The 25,537-nt window shown below is 38.6% G+C and overlaps 1 protein-coding gene across 2 annotated transcripts in view; it reads right to left on the reverse strand.

Annotated features, from left to right (window-relative positions):
- LOC126175311 (tonsoku-like protein) overlaps positions 1–25,537 on the reverse strand; it is a 259,997-nt gene that overhangs the window by 51,722 nt on the left and 182,738 nt on the right. For both annotated transcript variants that reach the window (XM_049922019.1, XM_049922017.1), the window contains exons 19-20: positions 12,809–13,036; positions 6,747–6,922 (exon numbers count right to left, since the gene is read on the reverse strand). In XM_049922019.1, coding sequence (XP_049777976.1) covers positions 6,747–6,922; positions 12,809–13,036 — 404 coding nt within the window. The remainder of the gene's footprint in view (positions 1–6,746; positions 6,923–12,808; positions 13,037–25,537) is intronic.

The raw sequence follows: 25,537 nt of genomic DNA on the forward strand, positions 1-25,537 counted from the left end.
GTTTTGCCATCTGTGCTCAACTATTATCGAACCAGCATACCGATTAGTTTCAGTGGTTACTGCTTTGTCTGGGATAAAAACGAAATGATCATATGGGGTTACTGGCTGGGCGAGACCACATCTCGGGGCTGTTTGGCTGCTTGATGAAAGTCTTTCAATTTGACACCATTTTGGCACTCTGCATGTCAATGAAAATGAGATGAAACGATTGGAACGACACCAACACCCAGTCCCAGAGTGAAGAAAATCTTTTGACCTGCCAAAGAACTGAACCTGGGACCAGTGATCAAGAGGCAGTGACAGTAACCACTAGACCATGAGCAATAGACTACCTGGCATAAACAATGCACAAGAATCAGCTGGTGTGGGAATGGTGTCAAGTGGTGCCTGCACACCATTCCAGCTTCTCATCTGCTGTCTTCAGTAGTTACAGCAGTTACAATGACAAAGTAGCATACAAAGTGCTGCTGTTGAGTATAGATGTTAAGAATTCAAATATTATGCAGTAGCAAAATGCAGAGACCCTTTCCTTGTGCAGTCCACATGGTTACCAACAGTGGGTAGAAAGCACAATGGTTGCAATGAATTTTTAAGTACAGCACAAGCATGGTTCAGGCACTGTCTGCCCGATAAACTGCTGCTGATTGAGTCATATTCGGGATCCGTCCCAACACACTTCACTTCACTTAAGCAGTCAGGAATTTCATTTTATACCTCATAGGAACACACGTTAATAAGTTTTGCTTAAACAGTTAAAAGTACTTGAGAATTCTGTCTTGAGCAAAATTCAATTTATTCTTGCTGACTAATCTACATACATGTTTTGGCATTGTTATACCATTCTTAACAATCTTATGAAAAGGAAAATTGCGACTCACCATATAGTAGAGATGCTGAGTTGCAGATAGGCACAACAAAAGGACTGTCACAAAGAAATAAAGCTTTCAGCCATTAAGGCTTCTTCCAGCAGCAGCACCAGCGCAAGATGGGAGTGTGGGTGGGGGTAAGGAGGAGACTGGGATGGCGAGGGGGAGGGATAGTATTGTGGGGGTGGCGGACAGTGAAGTGCTGCAGGTTAGACGGGTGGGGAGGGGGAAGTAGTAGAAAAGGAGAGAAGTAAAAAGACTGAGTGTTTTGGTGGAATGACTGCTGTGTAGAGCTGGATTTGGAACAGAGAAGGGGCTGGATGAGTGAGGACAGTGACTAACGAAGGGTGACGCTAGGAGGGTTACGCGGTGTTTGTATATTTTATTACAGGTGGTATTTTAATAGTCTCTAATTTGTAACTAATAACGAAACATGGAACTGGCCAAGGTAGGGTAGCTCGCATGCCTCTACGATACAGACAGCCATAATGTGGAGAGGTCATACTAACCTGTTGTTCCTGGACAGGGGCAGCAGTCCTTTCAGTAGTTGCAGAGACAATAGCTTGGATGATTGGCTGACCTGACACTGTAACATTAGCCAATGTGGTCTTGCACTCTTACTGTGAATGGCTGTAAGGTAGGTGAAACGATAGTCGTGTGTTTTTCCCTTCCCTGACGGTGTACAGCACTACTGTATGGCTTAACAGGGTTGGCATTCTGTTGGGTAAAATATTCCAAATGTGAAAGAATTCCACATTCGCACTCTCCAGGCAGGAACTGCTCAGGAGGACGTCATCATCAGAGAAATCAAGACTGTCATTCTACAGGTTGGAGCACGGAATATTAGATCTCTTGATAAGTTAGGTAGTTTAACAAATTTAAAAAGGGAAATGGATAGGTTGAACTTAGGTATGGTAGTAGTGTTGTGCACTAGGAGGGAGAGAACAGTACTTCTGGGTTATTAAGATAAAATCAGATAGGGGTAATGCATTAGTAAGCCTAAGAACGAATAAGAAAGTACAAATGAGTGTAAGTGACTATGAACAGCATAGTGAACACAGTAATGTAGCCAAGATAGACATGAAGCACACCTACCAAAGTAGTGTAAGTTGATATGCCAACTAGCTCCATATATGACGAAGAGATTGAAAGAATATATAATGAGATCGAGGAAATTATTCTGATGGTGTGAGTGGAGTATGGTAATAGGAAAAGGAACAGAAGGAAGATTAGTAGGAAAATTGAACTGGGCAAACAAATGAAAGAGGAAGATGCCTGACAGAATTTTGCACAGAACATAATTAAATCATTGCTAATACTCGGTTTCAGAATTATGAAAGAAGGCTTATATGTGCAATAAACCTGGGGACACTAGAAAGTTTGAGTGTGATTACATAATGATAAGACAGAGATCTCAGAATAAGATTTTAAATTGTAAGAAATTTCCAGGGGCAGATGTGGACAATGATAATAATTTATAGGTTATGAACAGCAAATTAAAACAGAAAAAGTTGCAAAAGGGTAGGGAATTGACATGGAAACACTGAAGGAAACAGGGGTTGTTGAAAATTTCAAGAGTAGCATTACACAATACTGAACTGAAACAGAGGAAAGGAGTACAACGCAAAATGAATAATTAGCTTTGACAGATTAAATAGGAAAGACAGTAGGGGATCACACAGGTAAAAAGATAAGTCCTCCCTTAGGAGATATTGAATTTAACTGATGAAATGAGAAAAAATAGAAATGCACAATGGCTAAGCAGGACTGGCTAAATAACAAATGTAAGGCTGTAGAAGCCTGTGTAACTACTTGAAAGACAAAGGCTGCCGGTAGGAAAATTGAAGATACCTTTGGAGAAGACAGAATTGACTGTATGAGCATCAAGAGCTTAGACAGCAAATCAGTACCAAGCAAAGAAGGGAAAGGTGGCAGGAATATGCGGAAGGTCAGTATAAGGGTAATAAGCTTGAGGACAATATTATATAAAGAGAAGAAGTAGGTGAAGGATGAGTTGGGAGATACGATTCTGCTAGAAGAATTTGACAAAGCATTTAAATACCTAAGTGGAAACAAGGTCCCTGGAGCAAATGAATGATATTTCCAAAGAATTACTGAGATCCTTGGGAGAGCCAGCCATGAAAAATGTATTCCACCTGATGTGCAAGATATGTGAGTTGCAAGATATACGAGTCAAATGAAATACTCTCAGGCTTCAGGAAAATGTAATAATTCCAATACCAAAGAAGGCAGGTGATGACAGATGCGAATACTACTAAAACATCAGATTAATAAATGATAGTTGACACATTTTGTAGATTTAGAGAAAGCTCGTGACAATGTAGACTGTACTACACTCTTGGAATTTTCAAGGTAGCAGGAATAAAATACAGGGATCAAAAAGATATCTACACCTTGTACAGAAAATGAGATTGTAACTGTAGGAGCCGAATGACATGAAAGGGAAGACATAGTTGACAAGGGATTAGAACAGGGTTGTAGCCTATCCATGATGTTATTCAATGTGAATACTGGGCAGTCTGCGAAGGAAACGAAGGAGAAATTTGAAAAGGGAATTAAAGATCAGAGAGAATAAATAACTTTATCATTCGCCAATGACATTGTAATTCTGTCAGAGACAGATAAGGACTTGGAAGAGCAGTTGAACAGAATGGATTAGTGTCTTGAAAAAAGATTATATGACTAATGTCATTTAAAAGTAAAACAAGGGGAAAGGAATGTTGTCAAAAGTAAATCAGGCAATGCAGAGGGAATTACATTAGGAAACAAGACGTTGAATGTAGTACAAGAGTTTTGCTATGTGGGTAGTGAAATAGCTGTTGATGGTCAAAGTAGAGAGGATATAAAATGCAGACTCGCAAAATCATTTCCAAAAAAAGAGGAATGGGGTAACTTCTAATATAAATTCGAGTGTTAGGACATCTCTTCTGGAGGTATTTGCCTGAAGCTTTGTATCAAACTGTATTTAGCTTTGTATCAAACTGAAATGTGGACGACAGCCATTTCAAATAAAATGACGGAAGCTTTTGAGATGTGGTGCTGTAGAGAAACACTGAGAATTAGATGGGTAGATTGAATAATAAATGAAGAAGTAGACGAATTGGAGAAAAAAATAATTTATGGCACAACTTAACTAAAGGAAAAGATCAACTGATAGGACGCATCCCAAGGCACCAAGGAATTGTCTGTTTGGTAATGGAAGCAAGTGTGGGGAGAAAAATTGTAGAGGGAAACCATGGCTTGAATGTAGTAAGCAGCTTGAAACAGATGTAGGCTGTGGTAGTTATGCAGAGCTGAGACATGCACGGGATAGACTGGCATGGAGAGCTGCATCAAACCAGACTCCAGACAGCGACGGCAACAACAATAACAACGAAAAATATATATTTTTCTACAGCATAATTCTTGTATTTTTCATTGTTTCTGTTATTTATTTACTACTTCTGAAAAGCTGCTACTATGACTACAATTATTTCTTTTCCTGTTATGTTTTTGAAGCTTGTATGAAAGTGTGCCAGATCATGAATTAGAAGTCATACTAACAGGGTTCAAACTAATAATATTTGTGTGTGTGAACACTTAGTTTCACAATTTTTTTTTTCTGTGATCAGGACTGGTATAGGAAATTCATTTCATGGTGACACAAGTTCAGTTCCAATTAAGTGTTTTGATCTGATCACTCTCACTTCTTTGCGGAACTGATTAATGGCATGTTTTTAGGTATCCTGACATGTTATTGTTTCCATTTTATACACAATATTTCGACAACCAACCCATAAGTCTTATTCAGAAGCTGTGAGTACACATAACAGCAAAACCTGTAGCACCCGAGAAAGACAGCACGGTTGGTCATCCAAACATTATGCATAAAATGGGAACAACAACTTGAGACGAACTACAGAAAGTACACTGTTAACATGTATCAATTTTCTATTTCCTGACAGTTCCTTAAGGGCATAGAGCATAGTTACACTGCAAAGAGCTGCATAGTTTTTCTTATACTACAGTTTTTTGTATGTATTAGTTCTACTCCATAATTAATTTCTGTGGAGAGCTGTTACACTATCTAAAATGTTTTAGATCCATATCAATGTTTGTCGGTCTATGGTTCACTTCCATACAACGTACCACAAATTTTGATATAAAGCTGACTTTTTTTTTAGTGTTCTTACGTTCTCCACGTATTTAGTGTCAAAATTCCTAGTCATCTCCTCAATAAATCTTGACATATAGTTTTGGCAAGCTATATGCTATATGCTAGATGTTTTGTCTTTCTCTGTGGTAAAGTTTATCATCAACAATCTCTTTCATATTAAACAGTCAGTTGTGTAGGCTATATTTAGCCCTAGTTGTCAACCCTGTGGTGAGCTGCTTTATTGTTGTAGGAATGTGTACAACATTAATTTAATTGTATGCTTATTGCCCTTGTGTGTGTGTGTGTGTGTGTGTGTGTGTGTGTGTGTGCGTGTGTGCGTGTTCTTGATTGAAACAAATGTGAAGGAGACCTCATGCACTTAATAAATAAATGAAACAAAACCACAGGGATCATGCCTGAACAGTAATCGTGCAACAGTTATATGGTACATATTTATTCACAGAAATAAAGCAACTTATGGTATTAAATATATGGACCATAGTCAAGTGAAAACTGACATATCTGAAAGAGAATAGCTCTTCGCAGAAACTAATCATTGAATGTAACTACTAAGCAGAAAGTATTATAGCAGACAGGGAGGATATACTAATGAATAAACATATCTATCGTCTGCATTGTGCTCTGTTCTCAAGGAATTGTTAGAATGTAAAAACGAACACACACACACACACACACACACACACACACACACACACACAACAATATAGTGTTCTTAAAATGTCCTCCAAGAAAATTGGCGATCAGCAGCATGATCTTTTGTTTGTCCACAGCTTTTCTGAACAGTGATTATGTAATCAGTCCAAACCATTGGCGTAAGTTCTTTAGCCAGGATAATTTTGTATGTTCTGGATCATGTCTGCCATCAATCTTTCCTTCAAGTATTTGTTGCAACAGGTTGTATTTGTCATTGCCCATTATATGGCCAATGTGTTAGTGCCTTCTTGTCTTGATGGTATTGAGAATTTCTAAATATATGCTGCAGTATTGCTACATTAATGACTTTATCTGATCAGTAATAAGGAAGACAGACACCAATAAGAGGAAGCAAATGTGCTACTTCCTCAAGTTTGTCAATCTGCCAAAGAAACTGATGATCACCATATCACATGTATGTATTTGTTTGTCCAACATTACTTACATTTAACAGCAAAATTAAGGGAAATCCATTGAGGACAGTGTAACAGCAATGAAACATTTATGGGAAACTGTTTTGCTCAAGGTTGGATCCTCAAATATATTTTACAAAGTATGACAAGGAGCACAAAGTTGGAGGCATCCCTTTGTGTCTAATAAATGCACATTATTAAAAACTGCAAAATGAATATCACTGTCATGGTCTTTCACAGGTACGTGAAATAAGAGCAAACCAAGTTAGCCTCAGACTTACACAGTTATCTCTCCACCACAAAGAACGAAAGTATGATATAAAAACTGATTAATAATTATGATACAACTAACAAACTTTTTTGGCAAACAGATGTGCACATTGCTATTGTCAGATAATTCTTTGGTGGGAATAAATTAAAAAGATGCCACTGAAAAAGCCTTTGGTTCTTTACACTAAAGACAATTTTATTTTCAGAGACCATTGGCAATAAATGTATTTCATTTCTTTACCCATAATTATCAATGTCACATTCATGAAATACCATTCATGCACAAGGATTTTATTTATATTACAAACAGATATTGAACAGTATTACCTGACTGCAAACTAGCAGCAGCTTCCACATATCTTTCTGTCAATGGTGGTAGGTTCCATGACACAACAGATGCTATCAATTCATTGTTACCAGTTATGAGAGAAATCGGGTCATCTTCAGCTAGCAATGCTCCATCACTGGTTTGAAGAGTGAGTGTTGGTCGCAAGCCTTCTAAACTAGAGAGGGTTATAATGATAATGACAAAGATAATAATAACAACAAAATTATTATGAAATTGGATGCTTATGTCATTACCACGATTCTATGTACTTCAATTATGTTTCATGTCTTAATTAAACATTACTTTCAACTAGTATCTACTTTTTATTTTCCATTAATAGTATCATTGAATGAAACAGTACATTCACTAAGTGATCACTTGTATAAGCTACATATGGTAATCAAAAAAAAATATACATCTGAAATTAATTCTGGTATGTAGAAATCAGATCAATGGTTCTACAGTGAATACAATGTTGTTTGGCTCTGACACATAAGAGTTTTGTTTGTTCCACTAACTGCACATCGTATAATCTAATGTTATAGAAATTATGTTGAAGAAATGAAAATGTGAGAGATTAATACAAAGCAAATGCCATAGTTAATGATAAGAAATATACTGAATCTAAGTTAAATTTACATGTCTTGTTACTTTATGCACATATTACTATTAAGTGCAGTTGAACCCCACTGCATCACGCAAAGCTTTATCATCTAGTTTTCTTAGTTTCCATGCAGCTTTCATTTTTCCTCTGTGAAATCTACAGTCAATTTTTGTTTTGTTTTCTTTGCAGTTTGTCTACCAGCATCGTTTCTCATCTGTCAATTTTATGACTGTAAGTGTTTCTGTCTAAAGTTTTTGACAAATTTATTTGTACACTTTCTAGACATCTTTTGATATGTTGAATCCAAGGTAAAGTTTTCAGTTTTTCTGTCTATGTTAAAATTTTCTGGGTAAGTTGTGTTGCTGGGTGTATGAAAATGTGGCTATAAAATTTAAATTTTCTTTTCAGATGTCTGCCTTGAGGTTTAATAATAATAAAAAATTTGTCATAAATGTAAATACAGATGCAAATTTTGCTTCAAAATTTGGAAACACAAAATTACCTAATAGATGCTATTCATAGTGAAATGTATCTAGATGAACTTTTTCAGAGATACTTTGAAATTGCTTTATTTTATGCATATAAATATGGTGAATGTTTTCAGTTTTCATTTCCTGGTATATTACTTCCACTGGCAAAGCCCGTATTGGAAATGTAAGAAGAATGTGTTTGCAAAATAAAAAGTGCTTTAATGCAACTATGTATCAGTGTGCTCAATGCTCTGGTCCAATGACAATTATGAGTAGCTGAATTAGGGTTGCCACCTGTCCCTTATTGTATGGGACGTCTCATATTTGAGGTTAAAATTTTGCATTCAGTATTATGAACTGTTGTCCCATAAAAATGAGTGTTTGTCTTTTTTGTCTATAGATAGTTTAAAATACATATTTGAGTACCATTGAGGTTCAAAGTAGCTCAATTACCGTTTTCTCTTTGGAGCCTCAGGAAAAGGAAATCTCATGACGTCTCAAAATTTGGTGGTAAAGCTGAGCATACTGGATTATTTACCTTCTCCTTCACCACATTCTTCTGTAGGTCTTCCCTTCCAACTCCTAATATGACTATTCAGGCTGTTTGAGACTAAATCTATGTAAATTGTGAAGTTATCAAAGGTCATTGAAGACATCAATGTTAAGATGTCAGATTCTGATGAAAATTCTTACAACTTCTAGAAAGAAAGTTCAACAAGCAATATCAGATCAAAATAGCTGGGAATCATCATAAACGGGGGTGAAACCTGATGCTGGACAATGCCACAAGGCTCAATACTCCATCTGTGTGCATGGATTCTCTGTATCTCACAGCAGTGAGTCAGATCTTAAGCAACATAAAAGGAATACAAAATAACAAATTGAAATAAAAAATCTGGATCAATAATCTTCCAATCAAGTGACTTCTCAAACACAGAACGATAAAGTGACTGCAGCAGAACTGTGTTTCATGTGGAAGAACGAAGGGAGAAAATTTGGTGGAAGATATATTAGCTCCTAAGTCTCTAAATGATGAGACCACACTTGTTTCTAAAAACTGTTTCTTTTCAGTTGCAACAGCAATAAAGGTAACTGTAAAATCTTTCCTCTCTGTGTAAGATACTATACAGCTACAAGCAGTTAATAAAACAAGTTGCTAGATTTTTACGGAAGTGCCAATGAAAACCCTAGTTCAAATCCTCTCATTAAAACGGCCTCTAACCTGCCTCCTACAGCACCTGTTCCTATGCCTCTGGTTGCTACTGGCTTTGATCTAATGTTGTTTATTCAGTTTCATAAACACCAAATGCCACAGTTGATGACGGCAGTGCAGCAGCTCATTAATGCATTGATGCTGCATCAATTCTGCTACAATATGCAGCCATATTCACGGCACCACCTCCATGCATTCTACCATTCTGAGTTTCAATAAACAACAAGAGAAATGGACTGAGTACTACACTCAGATCGACAATCACTGTGCTACACATCAAGTGCAAAGTACCATGAAACTTTCTTATTTCTTGTCAATGGGCAGCATAGGAGTTTACCACCTCACTCAGAAGTTATTCCTGGCTAGTAGGCTGAGGTTGCTAGTTTCTGAAGATTTAGTTGCAGCCCTCACTAAGCATTAAGGGGATCTGGTACGGGTTACTGCAGCTCGTTACATGTTCTTTTGATTGCAGAAAAAGCCAGAATAGACTTACCATCAGTGGGTCACTGAACTTAAAGGTTTGACATGACAGTATCATTTTCAACGTGGCTGTGGACAGTTCTATAGTGATGCAATGATTCATGATGCCAGCCAGTGCGATTCGTGAACAAATTCTCAAGCATTCTGATCTTACTTGGAGACAAGCATTACAAATTATTGAACATGAGGACTTGTGTGACAGAGACGTGGAAAACTTTGAGGTAGCTCCCATTTGCAGTGTAATGCAAAGTTACAAACAGGTACGGCCTTGTGACTGACCACTGCGGGCAAACAGGCCACCATGCCATAGACCAAGTAAACAAGAGTCAACATGTGTGTTCGCTGTGAAATCATGTTCCCGTTGCTTTTCCACACATAAAAGACAAAACTGTCCTTTGCGGAATATGTCTTGCTTTGCTTGTTGAAAGCCATGGCATGTACAGGCTGTTGTGTTTGCAATGGAAAAAGAACTCAACCCACGATCGCTCTTCTAAGTGCGGAGCACCTTTTCACTCAGTGAACATAGCTTTTTCTAAGCCTGCTGCCAATACCAGTAATGACAAAATTCAGGGTGTGCCTTCAATCTCCGCCCCCTCCCCGCCAAGTGCTGTGCAACGACAGTCAAACAAACTGTTTGTGAACTTAGACACTGGTGCTTCCGTTACATTGCTTAATCGTGCAGTGCACAGGACAGATTGATTGCTTTCACTTACAAGTTACTGCAAAAGAGTCAATGCAACTATTCCCAAATCGAGAAGGAAGCGCCTGTTATTACCTATGGTGTGACGAAGTTTCACCATTATCTGTTTGGTTAAAAGTTTTCCCTAGTGACGGACCATAAGCCACTTCAGTCTTTGTTTCAGCCATCCAAACCCTGTTCCTCCATGCACGCCTCAGAAGTTACAACATTAGGCTTTGGTATTGTCTCAGTGTAAATATGAAATATTGTACCGGCCCATGTCGAAGCATGGAAATGCTGACACCCTTTCTCGCCTTCCTGTTGGTCCTGATTCTGAATTCGATGCTACTACCGCATCTTGTTGTCAAATCGATGCGCAGGAAACTGAACTTTTACAGACATCCCCCTGCACTATATCCGTACTGCTTGGTATCATTCAGTGAAAACCATTCAGATCTCTTTTGTGTGGCAATATTTTGCTCATTTGCACCACCTCTTGATCCAGCATGGTGTGATTTTATTGCAAAATGGTTCTGCACAATCCCTTGTGCTTATTCCTAAAGTGTTGCAATGGTATGTCTTGTGACTGCTCTACCGAGGACATCGGGAAATTGCAAGCAAAAAACAGTTAGTACGTCAACACTGTACTTGGCCAGTCATGGTTGCCCACAATGAACAGATGATGTCACAGTGTCACGCATGTGATGAAACTCTATCGGTCCTGCCATAAATGTTTTCAGATTGGCCAAAGTCTCAATCATTGTGGCAATGAGTGCATACTGACTTTGCTGGTTCCTTTTGGGACACTCGTTGGCTTATTGTTGTGGACTCTTGTAGAAAATATCCATTTGCAGTGCCCATGAACTAGAATACGTTGCATAGCACCATTCAGGCTCTGTCATCTATTTTTTGCTTGCGAGGTTTGCCTGAAGTGTTGATTACAGACAACACACCACTGTTTACGGCTCAGGACTTTGAATAGTACTGCCAATGGTATTGCTCACCCTACCAGTGCTCCGTTTCGTGCTCAGTTGAATGGAGAAGCTGAATGACTTGAGCATACGTTCAAGCAACAGATGAACAAGCTATGTGCCTCCCATACATGGGAGCAAGCGCTGTTGCTCTTCCTTGCAACATATCACTCCCAGCCCCATGATGGTCTGTCACCAGCGGAGCTTATACATGGCTGGCACCACCACACACTGCTCTAGTTGCTGCAGCCACTGCAGCGCACAGTGCCTCCCACACTCTGCAAATATCAGTTTGCACCTAATGATTCTGTTATTTTCAGAGTTTATGGTTGCAACAGGCACTGGGAGAGAGGAACGATTCTTCGAAATTTGGGTGCCTACAAGTATTTATGAACTTTCCTTATTTTTGTGAAAAATTCTGTATTATTTTAAGGTAAATGTTCCTTCTTTCTTATACCAAAAAGTGGCAATCCTAAGCTGAATGGTCTGTATAAGGTACATGCCATGTAAAGTAATGTAGTATTGAGCTGTGGGACCTAGCACCTTAGAACAAAGAAACACTTACATTTATTTACCAACAGAAGTTCAAGTGTTAGTATAATGTGAACACATTTAACATGGTAGTTTTCGGGGATGGGTGTTTTGAACCATGAGTGCATCAAATACTAGTAGAGGTTGGGCCTAAACTACTTCATTTATGACACTGCCAATCACACAAGCAACTGCATCATAGCTGTTACCGATCGCTTTTTGTGCACTGCGGTTTTCTGTTCTTATTTCATTCTGAAGTAAATGAAGAAGTCTCTGGTCTGTCACATAGCTTGATTATGAACTTCACAACACAGAACAGTTGGTGATTCCTACGACCATGTGTCAATTCTGCTTTCGCAGAAACACAGAACGCGGGTAAAGGCTGCTGCCCGGCAAGAGAAAGGGGGAGGCTTTTTTCTCCACATTGCTTCTCTCCCCTCAGGCAGATATAATTTAATTTCTGTATGCTTGCAACTGACTGCCAGTTTATAGGGTCTGCACTCTTCACTACAGCTACCGGAAAACAAAACCTGTCAATGTTACTTCGACCACACCGGAATTCTTCCCCTATCATATGAACTGAGTTATTTTTTGTACTACTTCTATGCTAACTGCCTTGTGAGTTCTGCCTGTAGCATTGTCAAGTATGCTTGCTCATGAAAGGTCATAATATTAAGCAGATTTTGGAATTAATGAATTAAGTGAGAGAGAAAAATAATGTGAAGAAAGACCTTAAACCAGAGAAGCAGTTCAATGGCAGGTAAATGCTGCTGCTTCTCAACAGAAACAATCCTTTGTCAAAAGCTCAAATACAACCAAAAGAGGAAAACAAGCAAAGACCATTTTGGGAGAAGCATAGATGGAAAAGCATCTTTCAAAATGGTCTCACATGTGGACTTCTGTCATTAAGTTAATAAACATATGTGGTAAATTAGCAAGAGACAAGTGAGGAAGCACAGATGACAGTTAATGCTTCTTAAGAAATTCAGGTGCTGATTGTCAGAGAGTATCACAAAATTATAATTACTCAATTAACCACATCCCAAAATAGCAACACATTGCAATTTAAACTTATGAAATGAGATAGATGGTTGAAGAAAAGAAGCTACACACCTATAGTAGCGACGTGCTGTTTCTTGCTCCAGCCATCCTATACTGAGACTGGCATCTGGAACTGGGATAAGAAACTTCTTATCCTCAACACACACTCTTATAGCATGTGCCACTGAGGCTTGAGAAGTGGATGGTAGCAAACGCTGAGATGATGAAATTTCACCACTGTGACTGGTACTAACATCCAGTTGAGACGATCGACCTTTGTGAGGTTGCTGGCGTTTCCACCTGCAAAATTAAGACTTATCAAATCATTCACAAATCACATTACATATTTTATCGATTTTGATAACTCTACAAGGTTGTAACTGACGGTGGGTTTAGAGAATGTAGAGTAACTGTAAACGAATACATGAAGGAAAAGGAGTTATGTCCTCCTGATATCTCTGCCCAAACTCTTTGCCTTTACAAATGTCTGCTTGTGTCTGTGTATATGCGGATGGATATGTGTGTGTGTGTGTGTGTGTGTGTGTGTGTGTGTGTGTGTGTGCGTGCGAGTGTATACCTGTCCTTTTTTCCCCCTAAGGTAAGTCTTTCCGCTCCCGGGATTGGAATGACTCCTTACCCTCTCTGTTAAAACCCAAATCCTTTCGTCTTTCCCTCTCCTTCCCTCTTTCCTGATGAGGCAACCGTTGGTTGCGAAAGCTTGAATTTTGTGAGTATGTTTGTGTTTGTTTGTGTGTCTATCGACCTGCCAGCGCTTTTGTTTGGTAAGTCATCATCATCTTTCTTTTTAGATAGTTAGATCATTTAGAGATGGACCACATCCTGGGATCAGACAAGGATGGGTCAAGAAACCAGATATTACTTTTTCAAAGGAATAATTCTGGCATCTGGCTAACTCTTTTAACAATATCTTGGAAGACCTAAATCTACCACCCCATGCAACCCCATAAAATAACTTTATGATTACAAAAATAATCAACATATGAAAATATAGTAATGGATACATAAATAAACCTACTTGCCAAGCAACAGCAGGAGAAAACACATGTAAAAGATATGGAAATGCACAAGCTTTTAGAGCCAGTGGCTCCTTTTTGCAGAAGGGCTGAAGGGAAAGAAAGAGTCATGAAGGAAAATAACTGTTGAGCTTTATGAAATAGAAGATTTGTGAAAAAGTCACCTAGAACTCTGGGTCAAGAGAGACTTACTGGATGGGATGAGAAGGAAAAATTGATTTCCATGCACTTAATTTGCTCTATTGTTATTAATGAATTTTGATAAAAGACTTTCTTTATGGTTCACAATACACAACATGGTCTTCTTCCAATAGCCTTTAACTGATTTATTTGCAAAATTGGCATCCTTTTTTTTTCCTTCTTGCCACTTTCCTTGCTATTAAGTGACCCTTTCAAATTTTTGTGTGTTTCTTTTTACCAAGTTGCATTGAATGACTGTTACTGCCATCAGTTGCATTGTTTTATTTACCAAATATAGTAGATTTCTTTTTCTTGGATGACTTCCTCCCTCTGTTTGCCATGTCTATATGTTTTTGTCTATTTCATGTACTTGCCTACTCGCAATTTATTGTTGATAATAGGATAGATTGCTACTCACCATGCAGCGGAGATGCTGAGTCACAGAAAGGCACAACAGAAAGACTGTCCAGCATCAAAGTTTCCAGCCAAAAAGGTCTTCACTGGAATATGATCCCCCCCCCCCCCACCCCCCACACACACACACACAACTGTGATTCACGTGTGTCGCGTTTCTAGCCAAAAGCTTAGTTGTTCGACTGTCTTTCTGTTGTGCTTATCTTTGACTCTGTTTCTCCGCTAGATGGTAACAACCTATCCTTTTCATAATATTATCATTATTCCATCCTGGATTTTCCATTGTTTGATAAATTTTTGCTGTATATTTTCTAGTTTTCTTACAAAAAATTCCCATCGCTTCTTGCCCATTCATTCATTCCTTCTTTTCAGCTCTTATCTGTTCTCACGATTTTAGCTGAATTTTCCTGTCTCTTCTTATCTTTTTCTTTGCTTGCCTTACTTTTCCCGTCTCATTTTTTCCCCTCTGCTACTTTGTGCCACTCTCATCATCTCTAGCACTACAAAACTTTCTCTTATTCCATGATGAATCCCATCACATATTATATTCAGTCCTTTTGAAAACCTGTTTTTTCAGTGCCTAAACTAAGATCTCACATCCTGTTTCTTGATACCTGCTTGTACCTGGGAATCACCGCCACAGGCCTAACACTCGAAGTTTCTACTTCCGAATGAAATCTCATTCTTCACCAGCCCCTTTTACAGTTCCAAATACCTCTTGCACTTAGCAATCTAACCTGTGACCTTTATACCTCGACTGCCAATTTCCACTCCACCACACTTCCCTCCTCCTAAAAATCATGCAGTTATCTGCTCCTTACGTTTCCTGGGATTTCATCATCCCCCAAGGCAACTACAAGTTGAACCAACAGGCCAGGCTTCACCTCAAAACACTATCCTAACTTCTCCTACACTACTTCAGCAGTGGTACTTCCATCTCTGACCCACTCCAGCTCCCTAAACAGCCATACCATCAATCACCACTCCACTCCTACAAACTGAGCCAGGCAAACTTTCAACCTCCCCAGAGCAACGGTAACTCAGGATCACAAGAACCAGCCACAACAGTACAGTGTTCTCAACCTTTCGTCTGTGGCTCACTCCCCTCCTTAATTATCTGCATTATACAAGGGTCTCACTCTCAGTCCTAAACCTGCATTTAATAATGGTGCTTTGGTTCAGGACCTATTTTTCTTCACACATAATTTCAACAGGAAACATCACTTTTCAATTCAGTCTGAAAAAATTAATAACAATAAAAATGACACTGAACCCTACCTTGAACTGTTCCCACAACAATCCCAACTTAACCAACCACCACTACCTCAAAATCACCCCTCGGAACTTTCCAAGAAATCGTAACATCCAACACTGCTTCACTACCCCTTCTCGAGTCCATAAAACACAAATTCCAGCCACTTCATTTCCCAAAAACTGATAACTCCATCATTATCCTTCCGGTGGACAAGTGAGCTACCACTCTGTTACTTGACTGACGAGATTATGTAAGTGAGGGTCTGTGCCAGCTTACTGACACTTCTACACACAGCATCCGCCATCATGATCCCATCCAATCAGTACAAATTTACCTATAGTGCCTCCTTAAAAGTGTAACCTCCTCAAAAGAACCAAGACCTCAATCTCTACATCTTCTTATCCCACCCAAACCACATCAACTTTTACTTTCTTCCTAAGATCCACAAAACTCCACAGTTGCTGGCTTCAAAGCACTCACTTAATGTATCTCTGCTTTGGAAGATCAACACCTGCAACCTATAACAGGGTGTATACGCGGACAAGGAAAAAATTTCTCAGATTTTTCGCGGATCTCTCAGTTAAAAATACATTTTCTCCCAGGTGAAAATACACTTTTTCCGTGCTAAGTGACAATATACTTTCCGTCAGAACTGTAAAACTTATCGGTCCTTTGAATGGATATGGTTTTATACAGTAGTGTAGAATTTCTCGTCTCTTTAGAAAACGAAACTCAGGGGGGAGGAACACATTTTGGAAAGATCTTTGATATGCAGCAGCAAGTACATTGTATATTTTCATATTACGAAAGTAAAAATTCAAATTCCACAAACAGGAAAAGTTAATGGTTTAAGCTAATATACATAGTGTTGCTACAAGAAAAGCAAAGCTTCCACATGTAATGTTTGTCTCAAAGTTTAATAAGCTACAAGAGAAGCTAAGGTTTCACTTATAATGTTGATCTGTTTAGCACATGTTACACTTTAAGAGACACCACACAAATACACCAGTAAAATTTTTAATCCCGATATAAATCTCTGATCTTCTGGGCTCGAAATTCTTCTAAATGGCTCGTCATCAAAGAGTTGATTTTTAAATGAGAGCAAGAAATTCATTGTACATTCTTGCACATAGTTCATCTTGCGTAAAGGGAAATTTACTTTGAAAATAGTACTTTTCAAACCACAATTTGCAATATTTTCCCGTGACCTGTTAGAAATAGATTCATTTCAGCAGTTGCCATAGAGCGCCAGATGAAAGGTGTCACCATGCTTGCGCAGCTACAGTGATGTAGGAAGCCCGTATGTTTGTACGTGTAAAACATTAAAAGATCTTACTTACATTATGTCATAAAAGAAACAAGACATCAGATGACACTCCAAGAGCGTCGGAATTTCGTGAACCATACTAAAATACATAGTTCGCCTTAAAGCGCACATTCCTATGTCCAGATTCCCAATGACGTAGGCCGCGACCGGGTATTAGGCTTTTCGGTGTGGTTTTCAGGGCATAAATTTTCTTGGAGTACCAGTACTGTATTATCTCATATTTAGTTCTTTATTATGGCATAATGCCATACATGCTAGAAGATGAAAACGTGCACTTGAAATGCAGTGAACAGTTTAAACTAGCCTATAGTCTGGAATTAAACACTTCGTTTCAAATAAATTTACTGCTTCAGTAGGAAAGCTTAATAAGAGTCAAATTTCTTTAGCTAATCGAGAACCCCGACCCCACTAGACCCAGGCCCGCTGGTCACACGAGAATCGGGCAGCTTTGGCGCACCAGTAAAATTTTTCCGGGTACCCCATGTGGCTGGTTGCTGCTACTGCTTCTTACACAGCCAACAGTCACATTTCTGTAGCCATAAGTGGGAGAAGATATTACTCATATGCGACTCAGCTGCACGTGTGCATGAGCCCGCTCATAACTGCTTCTATGAATCTAATGTAAACAGTTGTGACGTTATGCTCATCAGAGGAAATTTGTTATTATGAAGCATTACACAGTCTTCCTAAAGCCTTTGACACATTTTGCTGTTGGCAGACGCTTGTACGTGCACTGTGTTAGTTTATATGGCGCATTTCCTACGCAATTAAGTTTTATTTTCATTTTTTTCTATCATTTATGTTTTAATGCTGCACTATTATTCTGCAGTAGCGGGATACAGTAATATGCGTTGTTAAAGTATCAGTTCTTACCAGTCAAAATCCAAAAAATTTAACTGAAAACTAAAACAACGAAAAATTCTCAGAATTCTAAAATATTCCCGGGTTTTTCCCGGTTTTCTCCCGGATGAAAAAATCTCTGGGTTTTTCCACGATCTCCCGGGTCGTATACACCTGTATAAAAACTCTCCTCCTACACTGAGGACAGCAACCATTCCCTAGACAGTCAGAAATCATTGCACATCCTATTACCACCACACCCCTTGCTTGTCACAATTGATGCCACCCCCATCTATACCAACAGTCTCCGTGTACATGGTCTGTCCACTGTTGAATCCTCAACCAACTCCCTCCTGCTTCCAAACCTGTGACAACCTTCCTGTTCACTTTAATCATCTTTATTTTTATGAACAACTACTTTACCTATGAGGGGCCAACATATAACTAGATCAGAGGAGTAGCCATGTGAACCAGGATGGGTTCTCCCTAAGCCAAGATGAGCTGTGCATGTGCCCTGATATGGATTCTGGTACCCATTGAACCTCTTTGGTTGCATTGCTAAGTTATGGTTTCTTGGCCATCCAGGATGATGGCACTTTTGAAGCAACGCATGGATAACTTAAATGTGTGCACAGCTCGCAGCTGGGCTGTCTGGTCAGGGGGTTGTTCGTTGGAGGTCAGTGAGGTGTCACCCGCTGGATGAAGTCATGTTTGGAATCATATAATGGTGGGTTGCTCCCCGTTTGGATTGCTGGTGTTTACATTGTGAACTGTGTCTTTGTCTACTGAAGAACTGGGGGCTTACTCTGCCTGTGAGATGACGAAGCCTCACGCTGCAGTTCGTTTCGGCAAGTTCACTGCTGCCTTTGCTGGTGGATGTGGCAACCTACATCATCCATAACTGACTTGGGCCTAAAGCACGACCCCTAGTGAGCTCCACAATTGGCGGGCATCAGGCTAGGCGCAAATTGAGAAGCATATAACACGTGTGAAGTGACATGACACTACAGCACGACACACATGTTCCGCACGAGTCGCGCGGGTCCAGCGCATATTGTGACGCATACACCATACTTCACACGTGCTGACTGGCGACGCTCTTCGCTGACAGAACCAAAGCGCACACAATCTGTTATCTTTCTCAAATGATTTTACAGAAACTATTCACTGAATATATTTGATTTTTGCCTTACTTGTAGCATTATATGTCAGCTTCATGGCAAAGTGCCCATCATCTCGCTAATGGCCATTCTTATTGTGATGTACACATTTTAGTAAGACACTACGCAAGTAAGACTTGTGCATATTACACCATATGTTGCTGCGTATGAAACTTAGCTAACATGTTGAATTTTTGTTTAGACTTGGGAGGAGGTCTCTATCTGCCTCCGATCTTGAGAAAAAAGGATCCTATGTGGTGCGCTCACTTCCACTCTCACGCCTGCGAGAATGAAATACTCGCAACAGCTCTCACATCTCCTAAACCACTCGAGACATTGAAACGAAAGTTTGGCGAATGATAGCACATAAGGAGCAGAGTGTTTTGCCAATTCTTAAACACACGGAACTTTCTTATCTATGGCAATATATCAGTACTTATACTTCCCTTTTTATTTTATTTCACTTCAGTGACTGTAATTTTTTAAGAGTTATCGACAGCTAGTGAAACAAGAGCTTCCTAGTATGAAAAGAAACATGAAATCTCTTCTTTTATGTTACTGCAAACCAACACTATGAGGTTTTTCAGAAGCTATTGAGCTCTGTGATTGCCAATTACTTGAATTACTTGTTTAATGAGGCACTCCATTTCGGAATTCTGTCGCAATAGCTGCTGTGAGATGAGTTTAGCAAATTATACTGTGACAAAGGAAGTACAATTAAACCTGACACCAAGAGAAATGTGGCCATTACACATAAATTGTGATGCTTCTTCGAATGAGAAAAGGTTACTAACTCACACAAAAATAGATTGCCAATTCTGTTGGAATTTGGTGGAATCCCCGTAACCCATCACATTTTTAACACTGAGCAACTGGAATGGAAACTTACCAAAAGGATTTTATTCCTAATCATGATCTGAGCAGTATTAAAATAATGATGAGCGTTCCTTCAGGTGTAATGATACACACATGCCAGATACTGGTGACTCACCTACAGCTTGCCAAACTGACAATGTGTGATTGCGAATAAAATAGTTGTTATTGAGAAAAATAAACAATTGATCTGTCGCACAACACAATGGTCAGTGTATTGTCATTAGTGGAGGATAATGCGTGTGACAGGAATGCAGAAGCTAGCCATGTGAGCTGGAGTTCGAAAAACATTGTCATGAAAGTAGATCTGCCTTGGTCAGCAGTATATTTCAACAAATTAAATATATCTAATCGTGACACTCTTTTAGGATATTCCTGCTTTCGTAATAATAGCGACCATTTTCTTCATTTGTGTAGCCTGTTGTATAATTAGTTTATTAATGCTGATAATGTGCATGCAACAATTGAAATGCCTTTTCACATCACGGCGAACCAATTAAAACATTGTTATTTGTGACTGCTTTTAGACTGTTTCTAGCTTGCAGTGGAAACGTGATGTTCACATGCATGTAGTATAGTACAGTACAGTACATATATTACATCCATATCCAAGTAATGACAGTGAGACTTCTATACTTCAGATCTTGGATGCTTTTTACCAGAAGCAGGAAAAAAAAAAACTATACGGATACAAATAACAGAAAAGTATAATGTACTAATGAAAAAAGCTGGAGCATTTAATTGGCAAAAAACGGAACACTACACCAAGGCAATAAAACTTAGTATACAGTAAGGCAATATTTATTGTATTGGCAATATCTACCACTGCTCATATGCGCCGTGCTGATGTGAGCATATGGCCGGGCTACTTTTCCGCTCCCCGCCTCAAACTTCCCACGGTGCTAGCGAGGCACGCGTAACGCGCGGCGCAAGAAACTGTGTCATAACCATAACGCCGTGCGACCTGGCGCAGGCGCGTTTCGTGTACCAGTCGCGTCATGTAGCAATTTGCATGGTCCCATTTGAACTTGTGAAGTTACAAAAATGCACGCTGCGCCACGACACATGCGCTATAAACGTCTCAATTTGCACCTAGCCTTAAAGCGTTGGTGATAGTTACCGAGACTAACTTCTAATTTGTTTTCTGTTCTTGACCAATCATTCTAATGAACTTAACTCGGCCAATGCATTAAAAATAGATCAGCATCCTGAATGTCATTTAGTCTAATGCTCATTTGATTGCAATTCTTGCTTTGCACAGTTGGTGTATGAGTTTGTAAATTTAACTATTTTGTATTCCTCAAATTAAGCACTTCCATTCAAGTTTAATACTTGCGTTCTATTTCAGGGTGTATACGTGGACAAGAAAAGAAAAATTCCCGGATTTCCCGAAACACACACACACACACACACACACACACACACGTTTCGGAAAGATCTTTGATGTGCAGCAACCTATACTCTGCATATTTTCGTATCACTTAAGTGTACATTTAAATTCCACCAAACGCCGCATGTTACTTTCCGAAGCATTGAAATCAAGATTGCAATGTGATTTGTAGCCATAGCCAGTCATAGCTCATGGCATGTGATCTCACCAGCCGATGACAGGATATTCGAGAATAGGACACGTGATGTAGTTAGCCAACAGCGATATCATTGTTAAGTGTCCACAAATAGGAAACGTTCATGGTTTAAATTATTATACATACAGTTACTACAAGAAATGCAGAGCTTTCACATATTATCTTGGTCTCGAAGATTAATAAGCTGCAAGAGAAGCTAAGTTTCCACATAGAATGTTGATCTTTTTTGCGCGTGTTACACATTAAGATACATCCCACAAATGTGCCAGTAAAATTTTTAATATAGACATAAACGTCTTGATCTTCTGGGCTCAAAATTTTTCTAAATGTTTGTACTCAAAGACTTTATTTTTAAATGAGAGTCAAACACTCTGTGATTTAAGAAATTCATCGTACATTCTCCACATAGTTCATCTTACATAAAAGGAAATTCACTTTGAAAATAACGCTTTTCAAATAATCATTTGCAATATCTTCCCGTTTCAGTAGTTGCCAGAGAGCGCCAGATAACAGGCGTCACCACAATTGCGCAGCTACTAGGATGCTGGAAGCACATATGTTCATAAGTGTAAGACATTAAAAGATCTTATATTATGTCATAAAAGAAACAAGACATCAGAGGATACTCCAAAAGAATCAGAATTTCGTGAACCATACTAAAATGCGTAATTCGGCTTAAAGTGCACATTCGGATGTAAATTTTCTTAGAGTACCAGTACCGTATTATCTAATGTTTGGTTCTTCATTATGGCATAATGTCATATGTGCTAGAAGATGAAAACATGCACTTTTGAAATGCAGCGAATAGTTGAAACTAGCCAATAGTGTGGAATTAAATACTTTGTTTCAAATAAATTGACTGCCTCATCGGAAAAGATTAATAAAGGCCAAACTTCTTTAGCAAATCGACAAAAATAACTTCACTGTTCTGCAAGGCAATTAATACTTGACTGTCAGAAAGGTGGAAATAAAATCAAATCTGAAACTAATAACATATTTTAGCCTTCCGTACTCATATCAATGTATTTTAATTCACTTGATAGTTCCTGGCCACAGAAATCCATTTTGTTTTCACTTGACGTGAGAGCAATAAACGAAGAGGAAACAGCAAAATCACTAAATGTAAATGCCGGTCACGTGGAGATTATCCACTTTCCCACTCTAACTCAGACTGCTCTGTGCATCGGGGTGGGATTGGGGGGGTGGGGGACCTCGCAATCAATATTCGATGGGATAATTTGTAACCGGGAGAACAAGAACTCTTCAGAAAATTTGCTTTCTTTATTTCCTATAGCTAATAACTTGCTTTTTTGTGTGACATAAAATTAAATATAAGATACATGAAACCAGAAGAAGAGACAAGCAAGACAGTACACATGTTTTCAGCATTTTTTTTCTCTCCAACCTTGTTACAGCTTTACATAACATGCTTTCCTTTCTGGGAAACAATCTATTACCTCATCAAAGATTGTCAAATGTTTTGCTATATGAAAAAAAAGAAATATCTTTGTCTAATACTGAAAAAGCTGTTAATACCAACAATACCCCAGACTTGTGTGGTTTCTCAATCTGATTACGTGTATTTTGTCACTGTCTAACAGATAAATCGAAATAGGCCTGTCTAATATTGTAGCTACTGTGACACACACCAAATAAATGATACTGTTTTGGCACAAATGGTCATTTTTATAACACGAGAAAATATAATTCACAAAGTACCAATATCAAATACTTATTAGGCCTACTACAAGCAAAAAGTTTTATGTTCAGAAATAGTTTCACATTTCATTCATATGCTCCAGCTTCTCAAGCATGAGATCGAAAAGTAGTAGTATGAAATTTTTATATAAATTTGGAATCGTCTTATTCTTCCATAATTTGTGTGATGTCCTCATTTGGCATCACTAATTCTGTAACTTATTCTCCTGTTAACTTCGCTAACCCTGCCACAATCAACGGTTTAGTTACCCGCATTTATTCTCTGGTTAGGCGTTATTACGTGTTCATTCAACGCATTTTCTGCGCTACTCAGGCAGCTGCTACCAGGGGACAGTACAACTGGTCCTTACTGGTGTAGCGGTCTGGCCAAATATTTTCTATCAAAATTTCATTTTCTTGGATACACCAAGAAAAAAATACATAATCTTTCTTACCTGATTCCTGTTAGTCATTTATTTCCACTCTGGTAGTCTGAATCTATGGAGTTCGCTGGTAATTATTAACATCTTTAATGCACAGCAACATGTACACTAAATATTTTCATATTACGAAGGTGTAAATATGAATTCCACCAAACACAGCACATTAGTTTCTGAAGCATTGAAATCGAGACTGTGATGTGCTTCTGTCAGCCAGGCATAGCTCACGTCACATCATTTCACCAGCAAACAGCAAAAACAATGTTAAGCAGCACAAACATACAAGTAAGGAATAGTGTAGCTACAAGAAAAGTTAAGCTTGCACATATAATATTGGTCTTTATTGCATGTGTTACCCTTTGAGACATATCAAACACAAATATGGTAGTAAAATTTTACATTATGACTACCCTGTCCTGTCTTCTGAGCCCAAATTTCTTTTAAGTCGTTGGTCTTCAAAGAGTTCAATTTTGAATGACAGTCAAACACTTTAAGATGTAAGAAATTCACTGCACATTCTTTCACATAACATAATTCATCATGTGTAGAAGGTAGATCTGTAAAATTCTGCTAACGTTGCAATATATACAATACTCCTAACCAAATTTGTCTGCTTATTCATCTTCAAGTGAACATTTACGTACATTCATGTATATATAACATTTAGAGAGCTTGTGTATATGGGATTTAGATATCTTACATTATGTCATAAAAGAAATAGGACATCAGAGAATACCCCAAGAACATTGGAATTTTGTACACCATACAAAATGCATAATTCGCCTTAAAGTGCAGATTCATAAGTCAAATACACAATGAAGTAGGCCCCAACCTCGTCTAAAGATTTTTCAGTGTGATTTTCAGGATGCCAATTTTCTTGGCATACCAGTATTGTATTATCTCACGTTTGGTTCTTTATTTTTGCATAATGCCATATGCACCAGAAGATGAACACGTACACTTGAAATTCAGCGAATAGCCAATACTGTGGAAAGAAACATATTGTTTCAAAGACACTGACTGCCTCTGCGGAAAAGATTAATAAAAGCCAAATTTCTTTTGCAAACCAACAAAAGTAACTTCATCGTTATGCATGGCAATTAATGCTTGATTGCCAACAATGTAGAAATAAAATAATATCAGAAAACTGTTATGTGAATGTATTTTAATTCACTTAACAGCTCCTAGCCACAGGAATCCATTTTTGTAAATGAAAACACCAAAATCACAAAACGTAAACATGTGTCACAAGGAGACTCCCCCTCCCCAACCACCACCACAACAGCTCAGTCTGCTCCACATATGCTTGAATCTGGCAGCTTGGCCACAAGCAGGAGAATGCACTGCACATGTGAGACTTGTGCTCTGGGCATATACATGAGCCTACTGGCAACTGCTCAAACAAACCTAATTAAACAGTTGTGATGTCATGCTTATCGAAAGCACTTTGTTGTTACAAAATATCGCACAGCCTTCGAGACATTTTTCTGTTGGCAGACACTTGTGTGCACACTATGTTTTATTGTTATAAATGGCGCATTTTCTTTGCCACTCAAATTTTATGTTGGCATTTTTCTCTCATTTATGTTTTATTGCTGCAGTATTATACTGCAGTAGTGGGCTAAAGTAAGACTATCAGTTCTTAACAGTGAAAATTGATGATGTTAAAAGTAAGAAGACTCTTGCCCTGATGTAATAGGGCTATGAGCAGACAAAATTCTGTCCACACCAACATCATTATCTCCAACACAAGATGGACACAATTAACAAACTAAAGAAAAATGAAATGAGTACATTTGCAACAACATTAGGAAAAGGGTAGAGTGCTGCTCTCTGTAAACATGACAAGTTGAGTTGTAGACAGGCACAACAAAAAAGGGTTTTACCCATTTTGCTTTCCCCAAAGCCATCTTCGGAAATGAAAAAACATACACAGACTTGCACACAAACAAGAACATCTCATGGACACATGACCAGCATTTCTGGCAGCTCGG

Source organism: Schistocerca cancellata, chromosome 3 (genome assembly GCF_023864275.1).
Source record: "Schistocerca cancellata isolate TAMUIC-IGC-003103 chromosome 3, iqSchCanc2.1, whole genome shotgun sequence".
NCBI classification, from domain to species: domain Eukaryota; kingdom Metazoa; phylum Arthropoda; class Insecta; order Orthoptera; family Acrididae; genus Schistocerca; species Schistocerca cancellata.